At 52.3% G+C, this 26,846-nt stretch overlaps 12 protein-coding genes across 12 annotated transcripts; 6 read left to right on the forward strand and 6 right to left on the reverse strand.

Moving 5' to 3' along the window:
- Window positions 1–410: 410 nt before the first annotated feature.
- CGGC5_v010474 (uncharacterized protein) lies at window positions 411–2,156 on the forward strand (the record flags this gene model as incomplete). Its single annotated transcript, XM_032021348.2, has 1 exon — window positions 411–2,156. One exon carries the CDS (start codon window positions 411–413, stop codon window positions 2,154–2,156), a length of 1,746 nt encoding a protein of 581 aa, XP_031881627.2.
- A 947-nt stretch (window positions 2,157–3,103) lies between these two features.
- On the forward strand, window positions 3,104–5,524 carry GAOA-0 (Galactose oxidase; the record flags this gene model as incomplete). Its single annotated transcript, XM_032021347.1, has 1 exon — window positions 3,104–5,524. The coding sequence occupies one exon, from the start codon at window positions 3,104–3,106 to the stop codon at window positions 5,522–5,524; it is 2,421 nt and encodes an 806-aa protein (XP_031881628.1).
- A 628-nt stretch (window positions 5,525–6,152) lies between these two features.
- CGGC5_v010476 (uncharacterized protein) lies at window positions 6,153–7,458 on the reverse strand (the record flags this gene model as incomplete). The annotated part of the gene is made up of 4 exons (XM_066152362.1): window positions 6,153–6,270; window positions 6,312–6,474; window positions 6,530–6,624; window positions 7,409–7,458. The coding sequence occupies 4 exons, from the start codon at window positions 7,456–7,458 to the stop codon at window positions 6,153–6,155; spliced, it is 426 nt and encodes a 141-aa protein (XP_066008156.1).
- A 166-nt stretch (window positions 7,459–7,624) lies between these two features.
- On the forward strand, window positions 7,625–8,563 carry CGGC5_v010477 (uncharacterized protein; the record flags this gene model as incomplete). The annotated part of the gene is made up of 1 exon (XM_066152363.1): window positions 7,625–8,563. One exon carries the CDS (start codon window positions 7,625–7,627, stop codon window positions 8,561–8,563), a length of 939 nt encoding a protein of 312 aa, XP_066008155.1.
- Window positions 8,564–8,707: 144 nt separating this feature from the next.
- On the reverse strand, window positions 8,708–11,538 carry epr (Minor extracellular protease Epr; the record flags this gene model as incomplete). The annotated part of the gene is made up of 4 exons (XM_066152364.1): window positions 8,708–9,415; window positions 9,475–9,631; window positions 9,901–9,967; window positions 10,047–11,538. 4 exons carry the CDS (start codon window positions 11,536–11,538, stop codon window positions 8,708–8,710), a joined length of 2,424 nt encoding a protein of 807 aa, XP_066008084.1.
- A 3,244-nt stretch (window positions 11,539–14,782) lies between these two features.
- CGGC5_v010479 (uncharacterized protein) lies at window positions 14,783–15,179 on the forward strand (the record flags this gene model as incomplete). The annotated part of the gene is made up of 3 exons (XM_032021342.1): window positions 14,783–14,794; window positions 14,850–14,966; window positions 15,027–15,179. 3 exons carry the CDS (start codon window positions 14,783–14,785, stop codon window positions 15,177–15,179), a joined length of 282 nt encoding a protein of 93 aa, XP_031881703.1.
- An 814-nt stretch (window positions 15,180–15,993) lies between these two features.
- On the reverse strand, window positions 15,994–16,576 carry CGGC5_v010480 (uncharacterized protein; the record flags this gene model as incomplete). Its single annotated transcript, XM_032021341.1, has 2 exons — window positions 15,994–16,438; window positions 16,491–16,576. The coding sequence occupies 2 exons, from the start codon at window positions 16,574–16,576 to the stop codon at window positions 15,994–15,996; spliced, it is 531 nt and encodes a 176-aa protein (XP_031881639.1).
- Window positions 16,577–17,142: 566 nt separating this feature from the next.
- On the reverse strand, window positions 17,143–19,852 carry CGGC5_v010481 (Early growth response protein 2; the record flags this gene model as incomplete). Its single annotated transcript, XM_066152365.1, has 5 exons — window positions 17,143–18,017; window positions 18,069–18,212; window positions 18,270–18,531; window positions 18,581–19,658; window positions 19,710–19,852. The coding sequence occupies 5 exons, from the start codon at window positions 19,850–19,852 to the stop codon at window positions 17,143–17,145; spliced, it is 2,502 nt and encodes an 833-aa protein (XP_066008082.1).
- Window positions 19,853–20,479: 627 nt separating this feature from the next.
- On the forward strand, window positions 20,480–22,450 carry PDA6-1-0 (Pisatin demethylase; the record flags this gene model as incomplete). The annotated part of the gene is made up of 7 exons (XM_032021339.1): window positions 20,480–20,708; window positions 20,927–21,018; window positions 21,083–21,340; window positions 21,396–21,546; window positions 21,598–22,010; window positions 22,066–22,203; window positions 22,262–22,450. The coding sequence occupies 7 exons, from the start codon at window positions 20,480–20,482 to the stop codon at window positions 22,448–22,450; spliced, it is 1,470 nt and encodes a 489-aa protein (XP_031881640.1).
- A 933-nt stretch (window positions 22,451–23,383) lies between these two features.
- Window positions 23,384–23,668, forward strand: CGGC5_v010483 (uncharacterized protein; the record flags this gene model as incomplete). The annotated part of the gene is made up of 2 exons (XM_032021338.1): window positions 23,384–23,464; window positions 23,522–23,668. The coding sequence occupies 2 exons, from the start codon at window positions 23,384–23,386 to the stop codon at window positions 23,666–23,668; spliced, it is 228 nt and encodes a 75-aa protein (XP_031881596.1).
- Window positions 23,669–24,006: 338 nt separating this feature from the next.
- On the reverse strand, window positions 24,007–24,291 carry CGGC5_v010484 (uncharacterized protein; the record flags this gene model as incomplete). Its single annotated transcript, XM_066152366.1, has 2 exons — window positions 24,007–24,098; window positions 24,168–24,291. The coding sequence occupies 2 exons, from the start codon at window positions 24,289–24,291 to the stop codon at window positions 24,007–24,009; spliced, it is 216 nt and encodes a 71-aa protein (XP_066008083.1).
- A 397-nt stretch (window positions 24,292–24,688) lies between these two features.
- CGGC5_v010485 (putative WD repeat-containing protein) lies at window positions 24,689–26,152 on the reverse strand (the record flags this gene model as incomplete). The annotated part of the gene is made up of 1 exon (XM_032021337.1): window positions 24,689–26,152. The coding sequence occupies one exon, from the start codon at window positions 26,150–26,152 to the stop codon at window positions 24,689–24,691; it is 1,464 nt and encodes a 487-aa protein (XP_031881636.1).
- Window positions 26,153–26,846: the final 694 nt, after the last annotated feature.

Below are 26,846 nucleotides of genomic sequence, written 5' to 3' on the forward strand. Positions count from 1 at the left end.
CCTGACAGGTGCCTCCCACGTGGTCCTGTTCTTCCTGGGGTCTCCGACAGCCAAGCCGGCTACCTATTCTGCCCAGCTGCATGGTGTGCCGAGTCCTTGTTTGTCTCCCGAGTCCAGCGACTCTAAGTTGACTCCTTCGGTCCTCCGGTGCTTGGCTCCTCTCCGCTAGAGCAGACGTCAGTCCATAACTTGCTCTTTCTTTGTGGCTCAAAGGAACGGTTTGTAGCTTGTAATCCTGTCATGTCCTGATAGATCCCATCGTCGTAGCTTTCTGATATATAACTCTTGAGACGAGTCGCTCATCTCATCTGTTTCAATCACAGCCTTCACAGCCATTCATTCACACAGCTTCTTCACTCACTTCCTACTAACATTCATTTTTACCAGCTCAGCTTCAATCACTTTCCAACATGCGCACCTTCGCTACCCTGGCCGCATTCGCGGCAACTGGTGCTGCTCAGCTCCTCACTCTTTCAGAGCTTGCAAGCATCCCCGCTCCCGCATTGGAGTCCGTCCCTATCGGTGTCGGTAACCAGACTGTCGCAGCATCCAAGCGTGATCTTGGCAAGCAGTTGATCGCCCGCGACTGCGGCGCTCTCCCTGCAGGTAGCGGCCCGGTCCCGTCTCCTGACACGGACCAGGCCTTCCTTGCCGACACCGACTTCTCCAATGCCGCCAACTCGGCCGTCACTCCTTCTGGCTGGTACCGAACTTTCCAAAATCTCCAGTCTGCCACCTCAGCCTCGGCATACCAAGGCTACAGCACTTACGCGACCTACGATCCTTCTCTCTGCGCAGCAGACTGTGCCAAGATTGATGGATGTGCCGCTTTTAACATCTTCTTTGAGCGCGACCCGACCGTCGATCCCGCCGCTAGCTGCCCCAACCCCAACAGTACGACCGTCATCAAGTGCAGTTTCTGGGGTGTCGGCATTGGACCATCTACTGCCACGAACAGCGGTGGTTGGAGAAACGACTTCCACATCGTGGTTGCCGGCTCCAATGGATACCAGCTCACCGCCCCTGACTACCCCGTCTCAGGCTACAACGCAACTTTTACCGACAAGGCTACTATCAACGCTCCTTCAGACTGCAACAGCTACATCACATTCAAGTCTCACACCAACAACGCATACGATCCTTCCCTCTGCGCAACTGACTGCGCCGCTCAAGCACAAGAGACCAACCCGTTCAACGGTTTGAGGTGCCATTTCTTCACCAGCTACCTCCTTGTCAAGAACGGTGTCACTCAGGCTCAGATCTGCGCTCTCTACTCCCGAACCTGGGACAAAAGCTACGCTGTTAACACCGGATACACCTCTGGCAGCGACGTTTACACCATTCAATACGCTTACTCTTACTCTCTCACCGCCGACCCTGGTACTTTCGTTTGCCCTCAGGGCAACTCTGGCTCTTTGACATCTGTTGCTGGCGTCACGAGCAGCCTGACAACTCTTGTTGCCATCACTAGCAGCACATCTATCCCAGCTATCGCCCTCACAACCTCCACCACCAGCAAGCCTTCCACGTTGTCGACATCCGTCAAGCCCACCACCTCCGCAGTGACTGGTGTCTCTTCCAGTACCGGCCCCATCTCCAGCTGCCCGAACCCATCCAGCTATGTAGTCGGCAACAACGGCAGCCTGTACGCAGTCTGCCCCGATACCGACTTCATGATCCCCAGTCCTCAGATCTACTACGGCTACACCTCCAACAAGGACTGCGCAACCCAATGCGAGAAGACCTCCGGCTGCACCAAGGCTGTCTACAGGCCCTCCACCCAAATTTGCTACCTCAAGGGCAGCCCCAGCGTCGCCGCCTCCAACTGGAACGTCAACTCCGGCTTCCAGACCCTCGTCAAGGTCGCCGACAACACTCCCCTTACCCAGTGCCTGGCACCGACGTACACCGTCACCGTTCTCAAGACTGTGTACACGGTCTGCCCCAGCAGTGACTTCACCAATAACCCTGCCACGGATATTTGGTACGGTGTTCTCTCCGACACCGCCTGCATCTTGCTATGCAAATTGAAGTCTGGATGCAACAAGATTGTGTACAACCCTTCCACATGGACGTGCTACAACAAGGGCAACCCGTCTCTGTCCAGTGCTGGGTGGCATGTCGACAGCAAGTTCCGCACCATCTATGTCAACTAGAAGGATGGATTTGACTGGAGTGAAAAGCAGTATTTGTTGCGATAGGCATTTGTTTCCTTTGTAAAACCTGTACATAAACATAGACAAAAATCTGTATATTCCATTGCACTTCATCGACCTTCACCATTCAGATGTACCTCTAAACTTCCGTGAGTCTTGTATCATCAACGTCGGTTTAAACTGGTTGAAGCCGAATGCCTCACAAGAGAGTGAAAATTTCAGAGCCAAGTCCAACAGAGACTTAGCCTATTGAGTTTAAGTTGTCGACCTGAACAGACTCGTATAGTTTATTACTGATCGTTGACGGTCCCCATGCTCGTGCTCAGCGACACCAGCTACGTCTGGCATGGCCTAGTCAAAGCGATCAATAGTGTCAACCATATTTCAATGCTAAGCCGAGCCACATCCGCATTTTGTCCGCTAAGAGACGTCCGTCAAATTGACTACCCCTTTCATCTTTTTCGACACGGGCATTGTCTGCCAAAGAACTGTCTCAGAAGCCATCGGCTGCTTCCAAGGCTCGGCGTTATTCGTCGCAGACTGCCCACATCTCAAATTCACCGCAGCCACCGTTGACGGTGCCAGAATTTGGGCCTAAGTTTCAAGATTTCTATTATGTGATTGATCCGCTTATGAAAGAAGGCCTCAAATAGAAGTTTATGATCGGCTTCTCGGCTCATGAGCAAGCCCATGTGTTTCATGCTAGAGCCAACAGGCAAGATGCACCGTTCGATCCAGGAGACAGACGCTCGTATTTCTTTTAGAAGCTCGGCGATGGGTTATTGCACCTGCGGTTGACTACGGTGGGCGGAAGGCTTCCTTTCCGTACGTCATTGGGTAGTTCGGCCCGAGTAGACTTTCAAATAGGGGATCACATCCATACTCCCACTGATCGTGAGATTGTAGCCCTTGTGTCTCACGCCGCTCTTTCGCAAACAACCGGCATCATGGGTCGAACTACACTCTTTTCTTTCCTTTTCCTGTCTTTATCACTAATTCAGACTTCACGAGCCCAACTCTCGAGTTGTCCATCTGCCGAGGAGAACATTGTCGCAGCCGACGGCTCTTCCACCTGGGCCGTCTGCCATCAAACTGACTACCAAGGAACAACAACCAAGTTTGTTGACACTGTCGCCACATTGTTCGACTGCGCCCAAGCCTGTAGCCAAGATCCCCAATGTGACAAGGCAATCTACGACAAGGCCAACTTCGGCTGCCATCTCAAGGCCAAGGATGGTCTCACATGGGCCACAGACGCTCGCTTCACGACCATCAGACTTGTCTCCAAGCTGAGCAATGGCGCGCCTATTCAATCTTGCCCAACGGGCGCAACGAACGTCACCTCCGCTGGAGCGATTTTGGCAGCCTGCCCAAACACGGATTATCAAGGCACCACGGTCCGAGATGTTGATGGAGTTACATCAATCGAGGCATGCGCTATCGAATGTGGCAACGACTCATCCTGCTCGAGAGCCGTTTTCCAAAAGTCAAGCTCGAAATGCTACATCAAAGCGGAACCGAAAGAACTTCAGTGGGCATACCAGTCTGGCTTCGACTCGATAACCAAGGTCTCTGTCCTCGCAGATGGTGACGGCATTACCAGCTGCTCAGGTGGCTACTCCAACATCACCACCCAGAACGGCGCTAGCTTCGCGACTTGCAAGAACGCAGACTTCACGGTCCCGAGTGTCAACATTATTGACGGTTGTGCTTCTGTTCAAGCTTGTGCCGAAAGCTGTACCACGAACCAGGACTGCGTCTATGCCGTCTACGATATGCAGAACAGTGTTTGCCACATCAAGGGAACTGTTGCCGCCGCGTCAGATTGGAAGTTCAACCGCCAGTTCACCTCCCTACAGATGACCAAGGCCAGCACATCCAAGGCTACGTCGAGGGTCGGCCGGTGGTCGGATGTGATCCAGTTCCCGATCATCCCCGTTGCTGCCTACGTCGTGCCGGCTCAGCCTTCCTCATCGAGACTTCTTGTGTTCTCGTCATGGGGTGACCGCGCATTCAGCGGCCCTACTGGCATCACGCAGTTCGCAGACTACAACTTTCTCACCGGTGCCGTCTCTCAGCGGACTATCACAAACACAAAGCACGACATGTTTTGCCCTGGAATCAGCTCACTTGCCTCTGGCAAGATCGTCATCTCTGGCGGCGAGAATGCCGAAGCTGTTAGTGTATACGACCCTGCAACGAACCAGTTCACCCGCGCGGCCGACATGGTCATAGCACGTGGATATCAGACGTCAGCTACGTTGTCAGATGGCCGCATCTTCACCATCGGAGGGTCTTTTACGGGTCCCATTGGCGGAAAGACAGGCGAGGCTTATGACCCTGTCCAGAACAAGTGGACTCTACTACAAGGAACTGACCCAACACCGCTGTTGACAACTGATCGCGAGGGACCTTGGCGAGAAGACAACCATGCCTGGCTTTACGGCTGGCGCAACGGTTCCGTCTTCCAAGCTGGCCCTAGTAAAGCGATGAACTGGTACAGCACCAACAATGGCGGCTCTGTTTCTCCAGGAGGCGTCCGCACGAACGTCATGGACCAGATGTGCGGCGTCAACGTCATGTTCGATGTCGGAAAGATTCTTACCGCGGGAGGAAGCCAGGATTATACCGACAGTGACGGCACGAAGGCAACCCATCTCATCACTATCACGGAGCCCGGTGTGCCGGCGACTGTGGAGACTCTCCCGGATATGAACTTTCCTCGTGGCTTTGCGAACGCCATCGTGCTTCCAGACGGCAAGGTCATCGTGACTGGCGGACAGCGCCGGTCCTTGGTCTTTACTGACACAGACTCTGTGCTGATCCCTGAGATCTGGGATCCCAAGACAAGAGGCTGGACTCAAATGGCTCCTGCTACGGTTCCGCGCAACTATCACGCCGTTGGCATTCTCCTACCGGACGCTACTGTCTTTGTCGGCGGCGGAGGTATGTGCCCAGCTGCTCAGGGCAGCGACCTATCTTGGTGTGATCGCGCCAAGGATCACTTCGACGGCGAGATCTTTTCCCCGCCCTATTTGTTCACTACCGCGGGTGAATTGGCAAAGCGACCTGTGATCTCGAGCATCTCGGCTACTTCAGTAAAGGTCGGATCCTCCATCACGATTACGCTTGAGGGCGGGCTCGACGGTGCCTCATTTGCAATGGTTCGAATGGGAAGCGCGACGCACAGTATCAACTCGGACCAGCGACGCGTGCCGTTGACTGACGTCAAGAAGAACGGGGCGGGCAAGTACACAGTGAGACTTCCAAATGACTCGGGTGTTCTCATCCCTGGGTCTTGGTATCTATTTGCATTGTCTAAGGATGGCGTGCCCTGTGTGGCCAGAACAGTGTTTGTACCAGTTTGACAAGAAGCGAACTCATTTGTAGATATTCAATAGTATTCTGCTCATACAGAGCATAAGTAGCTTATTAATCATTAATCAAGGATGGTCTTTTTCACAGTCTTAAACGCTTTGTAGGTCCCAAAGGCCCAATTTGCAAGACATTCGAACACGAACTCTCTATTGTGTCGGTTTCACATCGTCGCTCTTCTCTTTCGAAAGACACACTCTCTATTTTATCAGGCAAACCCTTCCTAGTCAAGTCACATAACTTGTCTACCTTACACACATATGACCGTTTCCGTGGGCCCCTCTTGATTTCAAGCCATCAAAAGATACTACTAGTCTTCCTGACGTTGAATCTGCGTTTTCTGCGCTCCTCTAACCTCAACCTGACAACTCCACTGGACCTCTCCTAGGAGACTCTGTGGGTGCTTCATGCCAACCGTTACGAATACTAGCTGAATCTGCATCTAGCTCCATCCTCTGTCGAGTCTCAGTGGCATCCATCTCTGCTTTCGCGTAACCTGACTTCTGCATTTGGGGTTTCCTAACATTGTGCCGACTGATTCCTCTCCTGTGTCTTATGAAAAAACATGACCCAAGCCCAAAGAGCAATACCGCAGCAGCAGCACCGACGCCAATTCCAGCTTTAGCGCCGGTAGACGGACCTGAGGCCGGAGTCGGTGTAGACGTTGCCGATGTCGCCGATGTAGATGCTGGATTCGTCGTAGTCATCGTCGCTGTTGGCGCAGATGTAGTAGTCGCCGCTTCAATTGTGAATGATTCGCTCCTGCTCATGTACACGTACGGTGGCCCTACTGCAGTGTGGTTGTGTAACATGAGGCGGTACTCTGATTCCGCCGACCTCAAGTTTGATGGAATAGTCCAGTTCCATGACATTTGTGTAGCACAGCTTCCACTAAATCCGGTATCTTTCCAGTTTTCGGTGCCATATTTGAAAGCGTAGCCAACTAAAGCATGTTAGATTATTGACAAAGATTGAGAAGCTGGACAATATGAACTCACGGATAAGTGTTTCATTAGTTGATTGCAGCACATTCTCGAGCGTCAAATTGATGTGATTGAGATCGCTGACGAAAGGCGGATTGGGTACATCACCACTTGCCCATGTTACAGTAATTGTGTCGCCCTGGCGCTATGTTGCTCCTTTGGTGGGAGAGAAGAAGAGAGAACAAGACATAATAGTAACTAATGCCCACCAAGCGGCACGAACGAAAGAATCACACGAGGTTCAGAATGATGTTAGATGGCCGTTACAATAATTGCAGGGGGTCGCAGTGATTTGTAGTAATTCTGCGGAATTCAAATTGGGAGAAGATCAAGAACCCTGCACAAATACTACTGCGCCTCATATATATTGCACTTTTGAGTGACTACAGAGGCGGCTTTCAGCAGCATGACAAATGACCTATCAATCTTTCCGCAAAAGTTCAGTAGGACGCGCGCCGTTATCCCTACTTGGGCTGTGAAAAGCCTAGTAGGATCAGTTTTGCGGCTGAATCTCAGCGCAGCAACACGGGAACGCTCTATCTCCCAATGAGATTGTGACAGCATTCTTGGTGGAGGTTCTATTTGCAGAGTGTTCGCAGCCTGCTTCATGAGGCAATATGCCACTCTGCAGCTGTCCAAATCAGGCTGTATGCTACGTTACTTCTGACAGCCTTCCGCTCAAGTGCAGCTACTGAACTCAAGCACCGTCTTCAGGTTCCATTACATCCGTCGAAGCAAGTTTTAGGGGTGGACCGGGCGCATAAGAGGGCGGTAATGATGATGCGTAGTTTTAAATCAAGAGGCGCGGGGTATGAAGAAGCCTTGCAAAGGCCTCGTGACCCTTCCATGCAGGATGAACTCGAGAAAGTAGTAACGGAAGACTGAAGTACGTACTGTGCGCTCTCCAATGCCGCGGATAGCGCAACACTAAGTACAACCAGCATGGCCATGCACCCGAGGACGTTTGTCCCTTCTTATGGCTTACACAGTGAGACGGCGAAAGCAAGTACGGTGTATATTATTATATCTCTCCCCCATTTCCGAGATCCACTGAGGCTGTACATCATACTCCCTATCTCGCGACCTCTTACATCGCAACCTAGAGAGAAAATGGCGCCGCGCCATCCGAAAGACCATCAGAAGGCATACTTCATTCTCCGCAGCGCCGATTATGAGCCAGATTGTTTGATTCAACTTGGCCAACTCATCGAAGATCCCCACGCTCCGTACCGCCGCATAGCGCCTCCTTTGAAGCCCATCCCAGCAGACATCATCCACTCGTCGCTCAGGGGTGACTGGTATCACGAAGAATCCAGTGATAAAGCGGGTAACTTCGGAGTTTTCGCACAATTTCTGGCAGCCGTCGCAGCGGAGATGTCCGCTCAAGCATCGCAAGAGTTTACCCAGTCTTGGAGCGCTTCTCAGCTCGAGACTTCGTTCCTCGAGCTTGGAGCAGCAAGAGAGTGTGAATATGTCACCAACAGTGTGAAGGAGGCGGCGGTACAGAAACTTCTGACACGCGACAGCTTCTTCAAGAGAGCCATTCCTGTAAAGAAGATCATCTACATGGTCACTGGACTCAAGATAGCTAAGAGTCCCGGCATAATGACATCTGAGGCTAGGCGCACAATTGGAGGGTTCGCAAAACTGAGTGGTGATCCAGGAACTGGAGGAGCAATTTCAGCAGGCTTTCAGGGTGGAGCAGATCGATCCAAGGGTACAGTCGAGAGCAGTGTGCCATGCGGTGACTTTGTTTTCGCGTACAGGCTACGCAAGATCCACGTCAGTTTCAGCAACAAAGTCACACTTGGGAACGATGTTTCAGGTGGAGAGCTGCATGGAACAGGTGCTGCAAGTGCTGATGATGATAGCAGCTATGAGGATGATAGTGACGAAGAGGCTTCTGAAGAATTGGTCGATGCCAATGAAATCGACAGAATTCTGGTCGAGAATGACGACTTTGGGCCTTCTCTTCCTGCTCGGGATACTACAAAGGAAGTAATCGACGGGGATGACAGTGATAAATGTCTAATCATAATGGCTGATTAAGTAGTTTGCATCTATTTGCATGGCTTGTAGTCCAATTGCACTTCTTTTCTTTCGACACAGACGTCGGAAACGGTTCATGAGAAAATGGAGTAGATATCGCCATGGGAAAATATGAATGAGGTATGCAAAGTATGAAGAAACTGTCTAGATGTCTGCGGCCCATATGCAATCCGCTAGTTTCCGTGCAAAGAAAGACACCCTATCCTCACCCCTTCCCTCTCTAAAGTTGAAAAAGTTGTCTCGCCCAACAGCAGGGTTGAGATAGTTGTATCTGTCAATGTCGGCCTCCATGCTCATTTGCAGTAGTACGGCTCGAACTACATCGACCGTCTTGAACTTCAATGAGGGTGGCATCGACATGATGAGTTTGTTCACATCATAGAACTGGTAGATAATGGCCGCGAGAGACGCCGCGATGGGCGTTGCAAATGAAGTCCCGGACATTGCTACCCAAAGTCCCTTCTGCTTGGGCATGTCAACGATTCGTATGTCGCCTTTCTTAGCTGCCTCGTCATTATTTGCGGCCTCTCTATGATCCTCGGGCCATATCGACACGACGTTGGTGCCAAGCGTGCTGAAGCAGTAGCTTGAGTTTGCGGTTCCGTTCGCGCTGAAGGAGCTTCCACGGCCATGATGGTTGCATGCAAAGATCTTGAAGACGCCCGCGAGTCTTGCTGGGAATGACACATTGGCCCTCGTATTTCCGAAGTTACCGGCAGCACCAAAAACGATTACGTTCTGGAATATTGCTTTCCGGATCGCATTCCGCAACTCCTCCGTTCTAATGGACTGGTAGCCAAACGATATGGAAATAATGTCCGTTTTCCACTCGTCAATAGCATGTAAAATTGCCTGGTGGAGGAGATATGTCAGCTGAAGTAAGCAACAATAACATTGGTTCGTAACCTTACCGCTGTGACTTTGTTTTCGCCTTCAATCTGTGGGTCAGTTCTCATTGAGTCTCGGGATCTAGTGACTCGGGCCACTGAGAGTTCGGCCAAAGGTGCAAGCTGGAGCACGATGCCTGCGATGAAAGTCCCATGACCATCCTCGTCGATTGCTTTCTCACTAGGACTATTGTGTTCAAAGTCCTTGAAAAGCGGTATATGAGTTCCTGGTCTGAATTCCACCCAACGCCGTTTTTGTACAAATGGATGCTTCATATCGAGTCCAGTGTCAATTACGGTAACTCTGGTGCGTTCCATATTAGGATCGCGTCGCCTACTGAGAATCGTGTCTCGAAATTTCATGAAGGTTTCCATCCACCTTTTACTGTGACTATACCCAGTGATTGATTAGAGAGGCGTCATAGAATATCTCGAGTCGATTCAACTTACTCGATGTCGCTGGACTCAGATCCTATATCGAACAAAGACGCAGCCGAGTCCAAGTCCATTGGGGTTTCTGTGGCAATGCCGAGTACATCAGCTCAGTCGTCGGTTCAAGGTAATAACATTCAAACACAACAAACACCGGTACTTACCGACCTCAGAGTATTCTGAAAATCCAGTTCCAGTTCTGTCTAGCCCCGTTTCTGCCGGCCCATCGAGTGCTCGAGTCAGTCTTTCCTGTTCCTGTTCGTCTTCTTCGTTCTTCTCGATGTCCCTGGTTTCTATGCCTGTTGGGGTTGTTTCTAGCGCTCGTATATTATCTCTTTCATGTTCCCCCACTTTCGTGATGTCCGACTCTCCCTTGATTTCTAAAAGTTCTTGAGCCAAGAGGTTCCACTTATTGATCATAAGACGCCGCCGCACAGCAATGGTCTGTCGGGCCTGGTCTTTTGCTGCCTGCAACGCCTTCTGCCATCTAGCCTTCGTCATGCTTTTCTTCCATTCGGTCCTTAGTTCGTCTCCGATTCGAATCGCCTCTGTGCAGTCAGGGCTATTTGGTTCTTGAGAACTAGCCTGGTAGTCCTCTAATCGAGTCTGGATTGTGTCGTAAATGTCGTGTGCCGTTGTCTCGTCACCTTCAGCAAAGACGTATATGTTCCATGCCTGTATCCCAGCCTCTTTGACCCCTTCCCAATCATCGATGGTCATGCCACTGCCAAGTCTAATCTGGGCATAAACGGAGCTTTTCAGCAACTCGGCGTGCTCTTTGGTTTCTGGCGTAACTTGTTCAATCAGTGTTTCCAAGCAGGTGTATACATCGTCGACGTCGTTTTCCGGCGTCGAATTCGTGGCATCGTTAATGTTCTGCATGGCAAGATTCATCGCTTCAGTGTACATCCCTTCTGCTAGAAAGTCTTCCTTCTCGTCCTTTCGTTTGGCGGACCGTATCAAGGTAGCTACCAAATCCCGCCGAACTCTCAAGATGAGATCTGGATCGGAAGGTTTCTTGGCCTCTCTGGCCTTTAAAACTTCCCGGTAGAACTCTTCGGCCTGTGTATAGTTCTCCATATGAAAATAGCACGTAGCCAGATGGTGCTTTGCGAGCAAGATATGATAGTCATCACGAGGAAGCTCTTTGATGACGTCCCACAGCATGGCATCCAGTATTGTTTGTGATGCTTCTTGCGCCTTTTCATGCGCCTTCTTCTCGCCTTCTTGCATTTGATCGGCAGCCTTGGTAATAGCTCGCTTGAAGTCCTGAAGGCTGAGATTTTTGGTTTGCTCAAGGCCACGGTTTTCCGCATCCGCCCTGATCTTTCGTTGCTCAGCCTCTTGGTGCGCTGATGTCTCTCTCGTGGCATTCGGCTCTTGGATGGTCTCATCAGAAGCGTTTCCACTGTCGTTGTCGTCTTGAACCTGATTCGCTCCACTCGGCACCCGCGTTGGATCTTTGCTTTGTTCTCCCGGCGAGGTGTCTTTGAGGCCATCATCTAGGATGCGTCCATCTCCGCCACTCGTTTCGCAGTTTGCATCCCCCTTTTCCTGGCCAGTCTGGCTTAATTCTGTTGAGCTGCCGCATTGGGGATCGTTCGACTGGCACCAGGTACTCTGGTCCCCATGGTCTCTTGTTTCATTTGAGGCCATCATCGGCGTACGGCGAGGAATCAATGAGTCGACCACAGCATAGTTGTCACAAAGTGCCGCCCTTTCGATGGTCGACTAGCTCGACGCAAGATAGTGGTCTGTCTTCGAACACCTGAATTGGCGGAATCCGGGCAATGCACCAAGGGCTGCACCACAGCCTGATTTGGTCGCACAACTAGCTGAGAAATCGAGTCCTCTTGGCTCGGGGCGGGGCGTATCAGCTGATCTACCAGTGTGGTTGACCCCCATGCCAGAGGTCAGGTAAGCACAACAGAATGATGGTGTGCATCAGCACATGTACAGTTACATCAGCACCCCGCCATGCTGGGCGAGTAGAGGGGCCATGATAACTGAATATTCGGGAATATTCGGGAGAAAGCGCCTGGAATAAATCTATCGTTTAGGTTGTTTCGAATTCAAATTTCTGGTAGGTGTCCCAACCTCTCCAAGTTTGGGGCCCTCAAGTTGATTGCAAAAAAGGCAGGTCAACCAGCATGTTTAGCGAATACACAAAAGCGTTCAGAAGTCGAGTAAGCCACGGGCTGGCTAGGCTTTCACGCAGGTCATCCAGCCAAATAGCGTTACCCAGCCTGATGCCGTCGATCGCGCTAACTTGTATCGCTTGCACACCTAGTACTCAGCCGCACGATGGCTCGTGGGGTGGGAAGCTCTCATGTGGCAAGTCAACTAAGATTAACTGATTGAACTGCAAAAGCGGTTCCCGACGTGGTTCAACGGGGTGTGAACACCATATACAGCGAATGTGACATGTTCAAGCAGGCTTTCCGAATATTGGAAGATAATTCGCGCCTGGGACAGTGTTCAGGTCCCAATGAAAGAAATCCTCATCTCTGATCTTCACATTGAACTACAGAAGCCAGATCAGGCTGAGGATTGCGAACCATCAATGCGTCACCTCAATCTTTGAAGTGGTGTGGTGCACTTACACTGGGACTAAAGTAGTGTGTTAGCCGATGCATCTGCTCGAAAAAGAGTTCATCCCGAGGCCACAGCCACGCAGTTGGTCGGTCAGAAACCACCCTCTGCATTGTCAACGCGAATGCACGTCATCTGCAAGCCTGCGCAAGTCGGGCTATAGAGGATTCGGATTGGTCGAGTCAACAGCTTTCTATGGCTTCTTGGGGTATTATTGGCTTGGCTGTGGATTCTTCAGCATGCCTAGTCGACTTTGGCAACACAGTGTGCAGCCTTGGAAACATCACTTCTTGCTTGATATTGAGTACTTAGTCCTGGAGATGGGTCATGTATCATAGCCTGATACTGATCTTGCGCAATTTCCGAGGGACAACACGCAGCAGTATTGCTGTCGCTCCAAGTTTTCGGTCTGCCAGACTCGTCACTTTGGTTTTCGGCAACTACAACTTCAAAACAGCATGCTGGGGCACGAATCATCGCTCATCTCCTGGATTAAATTACACATCATCCAACAGAATAGCGATGAGTACACATGTGATTGAATAAGCGACAAGGATCACCAGCTTCGAGTCCCGACTCGATGCCGGACTTGAGTATATCCGATCTCAGCCTCCTATGGGTGACGCCACCTCAAACGCCGCGAGGCCCAAGTCAAGTCTAGGAATATCTGAGTCTGAGCCTACTTCTCGCGCAACTCTGAAAGCCAGGCAAAGACTTCAAAGCTTGGAGGAAACAAGCCGTGTGACGATTATTCAGACACTACCCCGAGTATCAAGCACACAGACGGCCACAGTAACTCTCCATGGAGACTTTCCCTCCTCGCCCCCGGCCAAATCATCCGGAGGTTTAAGCGATGAAAAGCTTGGAATCATCATTGGCTCTACCTGCGGGACGGTTTTGATCCTTTTACTAGTTGGCTGTTGTCTGTTCAGGAGACGGAGGCCGCCGCCGAGAAGTTTGTCCCCTGGAAGTCTCTCAGCATTTTCATCACCGTCTCCCTCATTATCTTCATTCCCTCCCAGGCCACCTCAACGACCTAGCAGGCATCATATGCCTAGAGGCCCTCCAGGTGTTTCTCGTCCTCTTCACGACGGAGATTTCTTCGGGGGGCCTGTTCCACCTCCTCCTCCCCCGGGGCCCGGCCCGACACAAGGTCGGCCCGACACGGACACCAGGCCACCGCCTGACTTTCGGCCACCACCACCACCTCCATCGGAGAATTCTAGACTGCCACCACGACCTCCAAAATTTCCAGAGCCGTCCTTCAAGACATCTTCAAACCGTACACGTCCTCCTCCGCCTTTAAATACAGACACCGGTCCAGCTGCGCATGGCCATCGTGAAGACAGCAATTTCAATTTTCCAAGCTCCGGTGTGAGGCCGACCTCTCATCCAGGTGGTTCAAAATTTCCATCTATGTTTTACCCAAATCTTAATCCAGCTCCAAACTCGTTCTCGGACCGCAAGTCAGAAGTGAGAACAAGCTTCTCGAATCCGACCGGGCCGAGGGGCGCTGTCCCTTCGCGGTCTACCAGCCACCCGCGGGTTCCAACTCACGAGCCACGTATTATCCACGTTATACCAAAACGAGACATACCAAGAGAGAGTACCACAATTCGTAAACCATACCGACAAGGCTCTTATTCTAAGAAACATCATTCTAAGCAACCAGAGGCAGCAAAGGTGAACGAGCCTCCTGGTATGAGATCAACTACGACAAAGCTCGAGCGCCATCATCAAACACCTTCGTCAACCGAGCGGCCTGCAACTAATGTTAACGTAACAGAGGAAAAGAAAGTCAAGTTTCCTGAGGTAGCTGAAGACCCATCTCCTGATATTCCGAAAGAACGAGGCTCGAAGTTGAGTGACAAGAAACAAAAGCAGAATACTGCTACATCTCAATCTCCACCATCCACCGCAGATGACGCGCTAAATACCAAGGACGAATCGAAACCACCGAATAAAGATGACTCTCCTATTACAACAAAGTTATACGGAAGTGAATCCTCGTCGAGCTCCAGCAGCTCGGATGATCCTGACTACCAAGTTAAGCCCCCTCCCCCTCCTGGACCTCCTGGACCTCCCCCTGCACCAAAGGTCGCGGTCCCTCTTTTCAAACCATTGAAAGAGCCAACAATATCGGCCCCAGCGGTGATCAATGTGAACCCAAAACCCTCGCATTCTACCAGAAGATACTCTTCAAGTTATCGTCTAAAGGATAACACAACCAGAACACCGCGTCGGAGCTTTGTGGGCGACCTCGAGGGTGAGCCAAATAAAAAAGAGCTAAGATATGCTCATGGCAACCATGCCCACACATGTGAGTCGCCGCACGAGCTTCAAAGATACTATAACGGCTAATCGGGAGCGCAAAGCACCCCCTGTGTATCATCACTATACCCGGAAATCCTTCAAGCCTGAAGGCCCTCTTACAGAGAGTCCACTTCCGCCGCGCCGGACAAGTGGGCTTGGTTCAGGTCACGCCCATACAGGTCAGTTATGTGCACAACATCGACATCTTTATTCTAAGTCATCTGACTTGGAGTAATCAGCACCTATTGAGCAACATCATCACCGCCGAACTTCCACTACAATTCATAGGCCTGGCCAGTACCTCCGTGCCCTTCCTCTACCGCAAGCGGAAAACGAGCAACGTCCCATCTATTACTCACCCTCACCTATTCAAGGGACTCCCCAGGAGGTAGAGATGGCTATGGCCCCCGAACCACAGCAGCCGCAACCAGTTCGAGCCACGGAAGGACCACCTAGGCGCCAGGGAGGCTGGCGCAGCCTGTTCCAGCGAGCTGGGAAACGGCACAAAGGAGAATCGTCAAATAAGCGGCGGCCATCAAAAAGGGACGATCGCTAGGTCATTTCGACAAACTGACTTCCATCTCGGACGAGGTTGTCGGCTGGGTGAAGCCTTCGAAGGTGGCCAAGGGCAGCGGCAAGAAGGGAGACAAGGGATATCCTAACTGATGCGCCTCTTAACCTGGAACCAGAGAAAGCTGGAGATATAGCAGAGGATCAAGATCGCAACTGATAGCATGGTGACATTAGGCTCTCCAGGAGAGAACGATTTGTCTGTCTGTATTCAATGAGTTGTACAGTCTTGTAATTCAAAAAAAAAAAAAAAGGGGGGGGGGGGGGGGGGGTTACTGTTCTGAAAGATTGTGTGGTGGATATAGATTTTGAGGTAATTTGTGTTATCTTCTCCAGCACTTCTGATTGGAATGGTGTGCGCTATGTGATTTCTGTCTACGGTATTGACTACACATGTTCTTCTGATGGTCTTTATTGTCCCTGATATCTCTAGTGTAACTTGGCTCTAACGTCGCCGTCGTCGCTATCATTCTTGTTGTCCCTGTCATCTCTGTCCCGTTTCTTGTTTTTGTCTAACCCAAAAAGAGAGCAGAACTTTGAGACGAAGTCGATCACGCTTCTTATGGTTATCTTCAAGCGTGTAGAAGTCATGTAACGATGGGACTTATTCAAGCCCGTATTTTCAATCTTCAGAACTTAGTCCTCATCCTGATCAGGCAGCCTGTAGTACCACGCAACCCTCTGAAGCCCAGCCCCAACATCCTGATGAAGGTTCCAAGCAGAGCAGTCGTTGTAAAATTTGAAGGTAAACTCGTAAGGACCAAGGCGAGCCGGGATCGTAGATGTCAAGAACTCTCCGGTTTGCACACCCTCGGGACCCTCTGACCCCTTCTCGTCCGTCACGTTGGACAGACGAAACGGCCCAGCACCGGCGACGCTGTACTTCCCAATCTTGGCCCACTCTGAGTCGGGCGAGGAGCTCGGGTTGCTCTGGTCCAGCCCTTGCGGTCGCAGATCGGGTTGAGTTGTGTCGTTTGCGGTGACCAGCAACGCAGTGTAGCCGTTTGGCGTAAACAGAGACATGCCGGAGGGGACGGGGTAGGCCCAGTCCTGGGTGATGATATCGCCGGAAGTGGTGTTGCTGCAGGATTCTTGTTAGCGAAAGTAAATTTGGGTCAATGAACGAGACTTACACCAGCGTCGAGTTAATAAAGCCCCATGCACCGACGAAGCACTTCAACGCCGTCTTCACCGGCGACTTTTGGCAATCTTTACCCATGATTATATATGGAGTAAGTGAATGGAGTTGATGCGGGATTGAAACGCAATGGGCTGACTGAGATGGCGTGAAGGACCACAGTTCAACGAAAGAGGGGCGCCAGACTTTATATACCGCCTGATACCTCGTCAAAGATGGACGGTAGAACGAGCGGAACTATGAAGCAACTCTATGGCAACTGTCATCGTCGCACCATCTTGGTAGTCGTCAACTTTGGATTGTATTGATGTCCATGCTCTGTGACTTTCGCGACGCAAGGGACTGGGCATCAAGCACTAAAACCACATACTCTCTACAACCTTTTCCCACTAACCCAACCACCATTGCTATGGGCTGTAGGGCTTAAGGCGCCGATTCTGTATTTAAAAGCATCAACTCCAAGAAGGATTGAAGACTACTCTCTGATGGGTGAAAGTCCGAATCCAGGGCGTGGCGTGCACGGATCCAAGACCCTTTGACAGGAACCGGTTGGTTAGCCAGCAGCTCTTTGAGTTCAACTAAAGCTTGAACCTCATTGATCAGCCCGAAGTAATTGGCGAGTGGCTTTTTCGTAAATCCTACATTTGTTACGCTTCACTCCAATCGTGTGGTCGACCACCCCCAGAGACCCGTTCCCAAGCGCCAGCTAAGAAACTACACAATGGCGACCAGCCACTGGCAGACAGAAGAATCCTTCGACACTCGGAGATCATCCGAGCACCACTCTTAGTGCTCTTCAGGACCCCTACACCCGTGATGTGAACACTCGAGCTTCCATTTTCCAGCCACTCCTCTATTTCCTTTTCATCCTGCAGCAGGTCAACCCTCGTTGGCCGATCCGTCCCAACGCAATTGACCGCATCCCCAGGCGACATGTTCTCCTTGGGTTGCGCAAACTGGTCAAAAGCCCAGATGTAGAGAGCGACTACCAACATACAAAAAGGGCTGTCGCACGAAAAGTGTTTCTTGTTTCGAAGGATCTTGAAGACCACCGCCGCATGCCAGAGACATTTTCGGGCATGAGAAGGCTTGTTTCGCATCCACTTCTGGAGATATTCTCTCGCCGCTTCGATTTGAGGCTCGGTCACCTGCCAACCAGAGAACTCGTACAGCTTCCGAAGCGGCACCTGCCGCAGGATGGACAGGACGTGATAGTACGTGTACAATGCGTCGCTCTCTGGTGATTCCGATCTAGAATTATCTATGCCTCGCAGCGTTTCAAACGCATCGTTCACGGATGTCGCTGCGTTCGTCAGCAGAGTGTTGATATTTGGCTGAGTATCGACAGGATTCGACATCCCCGCCATCAGCGTCTTCCATATCGGGGATGATAGCTGGTAGTGTAGGAACTTCTCTTCTGTGTAGAGGCTAAGCATGTGCATTTGGCGGGCGAAGGATCCCATTTTGGTGACAACGTCATGCTTATTTGAGAGATCTAGTCCGATGCGGCCTGCTGCTCGTACTGCAGGATTCTTAGTAAAATATTTCAGGAGACTGGTTACGACAGTACTACCTTCTGGGCACCGACTTTCGACTCGCCATCTTTCGGCATCACGGCATTTCCAGACAAGTTCATGTGCAGGGAACCTATCCGTGAGTTCATGAAGCTTGTAAATCGGCGGCAAGCTCAAGAAACTGAGCTGAAGGCACTCGAGTTCTGCAAAGTACTATGAGCATCGAGTGTCTGGGTCCGACTGGAGGAGTGCCTACTGACTGTAAAGGCAATGGACCAGTCGAACTCGCGACTCGGCGGCAAGCCAACCTCTCCAATCTTGTTCGTGGTCTGCGGCGGGTTCCAGTCCGCTAGCCCCGCCACGCTGGAAACTTACCACGAAACGACACAGGGATATCAACTGGCTCCTTTGCCACTGTGCTCTCATGGAACCCCGTTGGGATCCCGAGAACTGTAGGCAAACCAGGCTTATCAGCGTGCCCTGGACTATGTGCAGACTCGGAGTTCGGTGAGGCTCTGGTTTCTACTCCTGGTTAGCACGAACGCCAGTCGTGCGTGAGTTGTCAACTTACGTAGACGGCCACGGCTCTACCAAGAAGTTCTTGGAGCCCTTTGGAGTACTGCTCGGAGTTTGAGATGGAGGAGTACTGTGAGCCAATCGATGCAACGGCAAGCACAGAGACCCACGACTCGTCGCCAGTCTCAATCATCGCTGGATGAATGAAAGGAAATTGAAAGTCAAAATGCTCATAGTAGAGTTGGACGAAGGTATGGATCACTCTCGCTTCGGGGAACACTTGGTCTCCGGACGGACTCTGCTCCTGGAAAAACTGAGCCAGTCTTTCGTAGCCATTGATTTTGCTGACATGACGAAAGTCCTCTGCGAGTAGAGTATCCTCGTCGTACAGTTCCAGTGATGGGAATGAGGGGATGTCCTCGCAAGAAGCACAGGGCTTTCCGCCCGGGCTAGGACCAAGTCCGTCGATGGGATCAATGTATCTGGAGACGGCCGTTGCTCCCCCCTGAGCAAATACACCGTTGCTATGCAAAACGGACGATGGCACAGATCCAGGGAGCTCGTGGTTGAAGAGATTTTCGGTGAAAGACCATGGGAAAGGCTGGTTGAAGGAGACGAAAGCTGAGTTCCAGGCTTGAGCTCCCTCGACCCCGGTGGGATTCATGGAGGCAGAAAACGTGTCAAACTCGGACACTATGTTGACAGGCTGCCCTAGATCTGCTGCTGTACGAATCCTATAGCTTGGCATCGGGATGACGTCGGCGTTGAGGCTCGTTGCAGTCTCATTCAGCGTCACGAGGCGTCCGTATTCGGCGTCTGTCGGCATTGGCGCCGTTGCAGCACAGGGAGACGCGTTGGGCAAAGTGCATTGATCCCCGGCGTCAGCTGCCGGTGTCTCGGAGCCGTCAGACTGGCCGTCCGGGGTTGTTACCCCATCGGAAGGTACCCCATCGGACGGGTAACGGCAGATTCTTCCCTTGCTTGCGCATGAGCGACAAGGGTTGCCTTTGGAACAGCGTTGTTTTGCTCTTGAACATGAGAGGCATGCTTGTGGTTTCTTGCCAGGCCGTCTTGGTGATAATGTGTTTGCGGAATTCAATTCATGAGTCGTTAGATGTCGATTGAGGACGTCCCTGAGAGATTCATGTCAGCTGTGTCCTCGAAGAAATATACACGCGACATACTTTCGAGAGAAGGCTTTCAGGCAAACAGTGCATTGGAACGGTTTCGAACCCAAATGACGTCGGAGATGGCGGTCGAGATGCTCCTTCCTCTTGAACGCCTCGTCGCAATACCTGCAACGCAGGCTGCGAGAATCGCCGTTCATGTTGTGAACGGTTTCGGGAGATCGTGTGGAGGTGAAGAAGGGACAATAGTCTTCGACGCCAGACGTTGGAACTGGTCGAGGCCACTAGTCAGTCGGAAGACCCACTTAGTTCCCGTCATCCCGGGCGATCATCATCTTTCATTCCGGTGTGGTGGAGGTTGGCATCGCGATGCTCGATTGTTATTGACGGCCGGCCAAGAAGGGACGGACTCCGAGGTCGACCAGACCGTTGCTCTGCATGGCGGGAGCCGCTGCATCTTGTTTCATGCACGCGATCCAGTCACTACGCAGAGTATGACCCCATCAAACCAATCAAGGCCACGATATTTCTCAACCTGTTTGTTAATGAATCATGCTGGTGCGGCCTTCGGGAGATGTTGTGGGGGTGGGGAACCCGCGCGCCGCGCTCGCGGCACCCCATCGGGATGGTGGCGGGGGGGTTAGGGAAATGTGTAAGTGCCGACGCCGAGATCTGCCCCACGATCTCTCCCCAGATTATCGAATGATTCTTCCCGAGCGCTATAGTTTCAACACTTGGATGGCAGATATAATGACTCCTGTCAGCCGTTGTTGTTGGGCTGGCAGTTCATGCAGTCTTGAATTTACTTCCAAACCAAAACTTACACCATGATTCTACCAATTCACGGCTTGGAAGGCAGACCACTGCCGCCATTGTGGTGGGCGATTCCTTTCGCAGCATTTGCAGTCCTTCTTTATCGAATCATCTCTGCCGTTCGAGATCCTCTTAGACACATCCCGGGTCCGTTCCTTGCGAGATTTACTCGGCTGTGGCTGTTTCGCCAATACTACCGCGCCGACTACGAGAAGACGGATAGGAGGTTGCACGAGAAATACGGTACTTCAACCCCTGATTATTTGAGAAGCCCTATTCTCCGATATTCTCGCTGTCATCGTCGTCGTCTCTTATGCTTGTACTTACTACCGTCCTCGGTCGAAGTGAAACTCCAAATCCATAAGCACTCAGGAATTGTGGCGGCGTAGACAGTGGGAATTTCGGCGGCCTCAATCAGTCTCATTACGAAGTGTATGTCTACTGATACAATGGATATTCAGGTCCCATCGTTCGGATTGCCCCTGGACAGTACAGCATCGACAGTCTCGACGCAGCCAAAACCATCTACGGCCACGGTAGCCATTTTGCCAAGGTAAACGCTTCTTACATTGGGAACCGAATTTCAGCCAGGGCTAACAGATTGACTTCTTCTCCAGAATGAGTGGTACCTGCCATGGGGCAATCCTGCTCTGAGCAATCTCTTCAACGAGTTGAATCCGAAAGTCCACTCCGCCATGCGCCGACAAGTCGCCAACGTCTACTCCATGTCCAACATGGTCTCGTACGAGCCATACGTCGACGAGTGCACCGACATCTTTGCTCAGCGATTTTCCGAAATTTCTGACGAGGGTCGCGTGATTGATCTTGGACACTGGTTCCAGTGCTACGCTCTCGATGTCATTGGCAAGATTACGGTGAGGCGGACATGACATTGTAATAGTGGAATTAAGGCATACTAATCAAGTGTAGTTCTCCAAGCGCTTCGGGTGCCTAGACGACGGGGGAGATCCCCAGGGAGTCATCAAGGCGTTAGACGAAGTCCTGACGGTCAGCACCCTAACCGGTGTTTATCCGCGCGTGTACCCCTATCTATTCAGCGTTCTCATGCACCTTGGATCAGGTAAGGAGCCAAGAGGGAACGCATATATAGTCAAGTTTTCACGAGATCAAGTCGCTGCCAGCCGGGTGGAAGAGAAGCCCAAAGAGGGACCTCAGGATTTCATTTCCAAACTCCTTCAGACTCAGAAGGAGCGGCCCGAACTTATCGACGACGCGTCCATTCAGACAGCTGCAAGCACCAATGTTGGCGCTGGATCGGATACGACGGCGATCTCCCTCAGCGCCATCATGTACTACCTCTGCAGGAACCCGAGAACATTGGAAAAGCTGCGGAAAGAGCTGGACGACGCCGAGGCGGAAGGGTCAATCTCGAACCCGATCACTTTCAGGGAAGCACAGGCATTGCCGTACCTTCAGGCTGTGATCAAGGAGAGTCTCCGACTGCACCCTGCAACCGGGCTCACCATGCCTCGTGTGGTACCTGAGGGTGGTAGACAACTGGCAGGAACCTTCTTTCCTGCAGGAGTGAGTGGTTGATGTCACACTCGTTGAATGGACAGTTATGCTAACATTATCGCAGAATGTAGTGGGAATCAATGCCTGGATCGCGCATCACAACAAGGAAGTTTTTGGTCATGATGCGGACGACTTCAGGCCGGAGCGATGGATCGACTCTAGCAAGGAGCAAAAGAGCGCCATGGAATCATACTTCTTCGCCGTAAGTAAAATCTTGGAGGACCTCACAAAGTTGAACGCGAAGCTGACAAAGACTCAAGTTCGGCCAGGGCTCGCGCACCTGCATCGGCAAGAACATCAGCTTGCTGGAGGTGTCGAAAGCCATTCCCAGAGTTGTGCAGAACTTCGATTTGATACTGGAGAAGGAGGATGACTGGAAATGCACCAATTACTGGTTCGTGAAGCCGCGGGACTTTTTCGTCAGAGTGAAGAAGAGGGGATCGTGCTGATCTCTACGCCCGGTTTTGGTTATGGTGCTTCGGTAGCCTGGCTGAGGTGGCCAGCATCAAAGTTGTGGGATCATTCAATTGAGGTATTTGTACAGATGCTCTTATTGAGGTTAACAATGGTCGTTTAGTCTGTAAACATCTCTGGATCAGGAAGCTTCTGCGTAATTTGAGTGTATGTTCTTGGGTTGCTTTAGTCCGTAGATGTGCCTGAACAACAGCAGCCAGAAGACGACATTCTCAGCGTCCCTGTGGGCTGTATGAAACCAGCAGGCAGCTGACCGAAAAGCATCGTGAAATGCTCCGAGAATGAAGCGTCATGTTTTCCAACAACAATCAGTTGCAAAGTATGTAAATGCCCAAAGCAAGCCGCCATCCACTGTCGTCATCATCCAAGCGGCCCCTCCAGCACGGATGCCAAGCGGGCCAGCCCACAACCTTTATGTCGGAAAACAGGAACAACAGAATGAATATAAGGCTTCAAAGAGTTTCTGGACCCATACATAGACAAGCTCGTGACCAAACCACCTCATTTCTTTCTCAATTGAGAGTGGCCAAGCAAGTCTGACCACGCGACACGGGGCGTTTCCTCCGGGCCATCCCACCTAAGATCTGCGATCTGACATCGCGGGGCGGAGACCGTGGCGGGGCTTGCCCCACCATCAATGACGTTTACAAGGGGGTGAGCTCGACGGCGGCAGGTACCCGGGAGACACTTGCACCTTCCCTGCGTGACGTCAATTCGATATCAGAGGTCCCAGAGCTCGAGGTGAGCTCAAAGGTCTTCTTAAATAGCTTCCTCCCTTCCTATAGTGCCTTCTGTCCTTCAACCAAAACGACCCTTCACATCTTCTTCAACCACAAAATCGAACAGCTCCCCAAAGCAACTACTTACACCTACCACACGTTCATATACATCACCAAAAACCAATCATCATGCCTCGCGACGGTTCTGGTGCCTCTGACAACGCCGTTGAGGCCGGCCACGACATCGTCCACGGCGCTGGTGCCATCAAGGTACGCCGCAACTGGTGCATCTCTTCCTTGACCTCAAATACTAACATCTTACCCAAGGACCCTCACGTCGACCGCGCCGACAAGACCGCCCCCATGCCCGAGATCGAGAAGGGCCTGGCCATCGATGGCAAAGATGCTAGCGGAGGCCAGAGCCAGGGTCTCGCCAAGGGCGATAACGTTGGCCAGGGTGGTCGCTCCAACTAAGCGCACCTATCGAGTGCTCCTGGTTGGTAGTCATGAATGAATGGAGAGAGGATGGTACAATACCACTACAAAAGTCCCTGTGAAGGAAACAATTGAGACAGTGGTGACTACATGAGGTAGTCTAATGAGATATGAAGCCTAATAAATCAATCTCTAATTACTCGTTCGAATGGATAAAGCTTCGGACGCAATTTCGGACCTCCACTAAAGACCCATTCGGGATGTTGATGATGTATGAAGTCGTTATTTATTTTGAGCGTGCTTGAATATGTACGCAAGCTCTCATTCGAATATGTTGAACTGCACGTCCGTGATCATGCTACTCACAACAGCAGACTCTACTCAGACTTCCATGGATCCAACAGTAACGCCCGCGTCAACGGTCCCGCAATGTTCTCCAGGAATGGGTAAATGCCTAGCACAGCATACCCTAAACCACCAACGTTAATATCTCATGCTTAATCACGCGCTGCCGGGCGTAGTGATTCGAGAAACCTACACACAACAACGGTCTTCCAGGACAGCCAAGAGATTGCTAGACAGAAGCAGATGCGCGGGAACTGAATGATCCCGCAGACCATCAAGGTGAGCCCAAGGATCTGCTCCCATTGGAACTGGGCCATTTGGCAGTCGTTCGCGGGTGGATGCGATGCCGTTCTTCTATTGAGCGACGTATGGAAAGACGAACTTTTTGCAAGTGATGGTGAGGGTAAAGATTGGCGATGAGATCCTGCCAGAGTCGCAATCGTCCGTTTTAAGTCCCGCACCCCATCAGACGAACTCAAAGGACCATGTCTCACTATCCAATCTCAACCACTCCACACAAAACCACCTTGGTTCTCACACAAAGCCTTTCAATAGACAATCTCCTTTGTCAGTTAAACGTGAATGTCATTTCATCAGAACCTATCTGGTCCAGCAAATCATTCCGCATTGTCGCGGTATCATACCACCCCATTTTTGTCTATCCCCTCATAAAGAAACCATATTCAATCCTCCCCTCCGAACACACACACCCTCTCAAGCCTCAAAAACAAGAACAACACCATCATCGCCAGCAGTGACGACCCTCTCCCCAGTCTCACCCTGCACAAATCCCAACACACCACCGCCCTCGCCGCCGCCCATGTGTCCCTTCCACTCCTTCACCAACCCCGCGTCCGCCGCCCTCAGATCCCACCTCCTCACAACACCGTCCATGCCGCAACTCGTCAGCAGCCACGAGTTCTTGACAAACTCCACCTTGACGACGCTGAAATCCTCGTGCGCGCCAGGCAAGCTCCTCCGCACCGCAAATCTCCTGCCGGCATCAAACACCGCAATGCTGCCGTCCACCGAGCCCGCCGCAAGCAGCGTCGACGCCTGCCCCGGCCCGCCCGCCGCGACCGTGAAGCTCAGCGTCTCGATGCCGTCCGACGCCGTCTGCAGGCTCGCCAGGATCTGCCCGCCCGCCGCCACGTCCGCCGCCGTCTTGCTCTTGCCGCCCTTGCCCGCCTGCGCGCTGCTCGCGAGCCGCGGCAGGCTGACGATGCGGATCGCGCCGCCCGCGCCGCCCACCGCCACGAGCGCGCCCTTGGGGTCCACCGCCACGCTGTAGAGCCCGCCCTCGACCTCGAACCGCTGGTCCTGCGCCGTCATGCTCACCGTCGTCTGCCCGTTGCTCTCGACCAGCCCCTTGGCCGCCGCCTCGCCCCACACGTCCCACACGTACAGGCTCGAGTCCTCGGCGACGGTGCACAGCAGGCTGCCGTCGGGGGTCCACGCGCCCGCGGTGCAGGGGTCCTGGTGCAGCCAGTACGTCTGCACGAGCTGCAGGCAGTTTGCGGGGTCGCCGCCGCCGGCCGCGATGTCGATGGTGTAGACCCAGACGGAGTTGTCGCTGGCGCCGAGGGCGATAGTGTTGGGGTACTGCGGCGACGGGCACGGCGCGATCCAGTTGATCTCGGGGACCTCCTGCGCCTCGGCGATGAACTTGATCTGCACGCTCGCGGCCTCGGCGGTGGGGGAGTTGACGCGGACGGCGTGCACGCGCAGCTTGCCGTCCATGCCGCCGCTGACGAGGAAGTCGCCCTTGGGGAGGGTGAAGGCCATCGCGTTGATGCTGTCCGTATGGCCGTCGATCGGGTAGATTGCGTCGAGGCTGGTGCTCTGCTGCGGGGTCTCGCCGGAGAAGGAGGCGGGGAGGACGGGACGCGAGGCGGCGGCGGCGGTGGACAGGAGGTAGCCCTTGCCGGGGGCGTCGTCGGAGTCGCCTTCGGAGCCGCCGGTCGCGATGATGGTCGGGTGGATGGGGTGCTGGGCAATGGTGAAGACGGAGTCCTTGTGGGCGTCGAAGTAGGCGACGGAGTCGTTGTGGAGGGTGATTTCCTCGTTGTCGTCGTCCGAGTCCATGGCGACGTCATCGTTGTCGATGTTGACCTCCTCACCGACCTCGTCAGCGCCGAGCATCTCGGGCTCCTCGTGGTCGTCGTTGTGGCCGGACATTTTGGGCTTCTCTTTCGGTCGGTTTTCTTCGGGTTGGTCTCTTTTGATGGGATTGCGCTGAAGAGAGGGTTGCGCTTGTCGACTCTCTCAGAAAAGATTCGTCGGCCGCGCTGGGTATCTGGATATTAAAAGGAAGCGCAGAAACCAGAGGACGTGGTTTATTAATGCGTCGAGGAAGTTCTGCGTGCTTGATAAGCAGGGTCGGCAGCAGCGCAGAGGTGAATTTTTTTGCAGCTTGGATGGCGGGGTGGCGGGGTAAAATTTGTCCAGGAAGCGCAGGCGGTGTGGGCCCGGTGACGCTGGGGGCATCGTTCGGGGGGACGCTGCCCCGGACGTCGGCGGCACGGAGCTTGGTCGGTGTGATTGTCCGATGCGTACTTTCAGCTTCCAAACATTCTTCCGACCACTTCCTCGACCAACAGAGTTATGAAATATCCTGGAGACTTTGGGCTAGCCCGGATCATCGTTTGCTATCACACGGCCAAAGAGATGATGATGCGCTGACTGAAGCTTCTAGTTCAGCCCTCACCGAAAGTCGTGTCTCAATATAGATTTGATGAGTATTATTTCTCTTATCATAGTTGATCATGTCATTTAAATGCTTCTACTGAACGTATCATTTGCGAAGAAGTTGTGAAACAAAACCCCAATCACCCTCTTCAACTCCCGCTAGTCGCCTACATGCCCTTCTGAA

Source organism: Colletotrichum fructicola, assembly GCF_000319635.2.
Source record: "Colletotrichum fructicola Nara gc5 chromosome Unknown KSG_Nara_v1_contig06, whole genome shotgun sequence".
In the NCBI taxonomy this organism is placed as follows: Eukaryota; Fungi; Ascomycota; class Sordariomycetes; order Glomerellales; family Glomerellaceae; genus Colletotrichum; species Colletotrichum fructicola.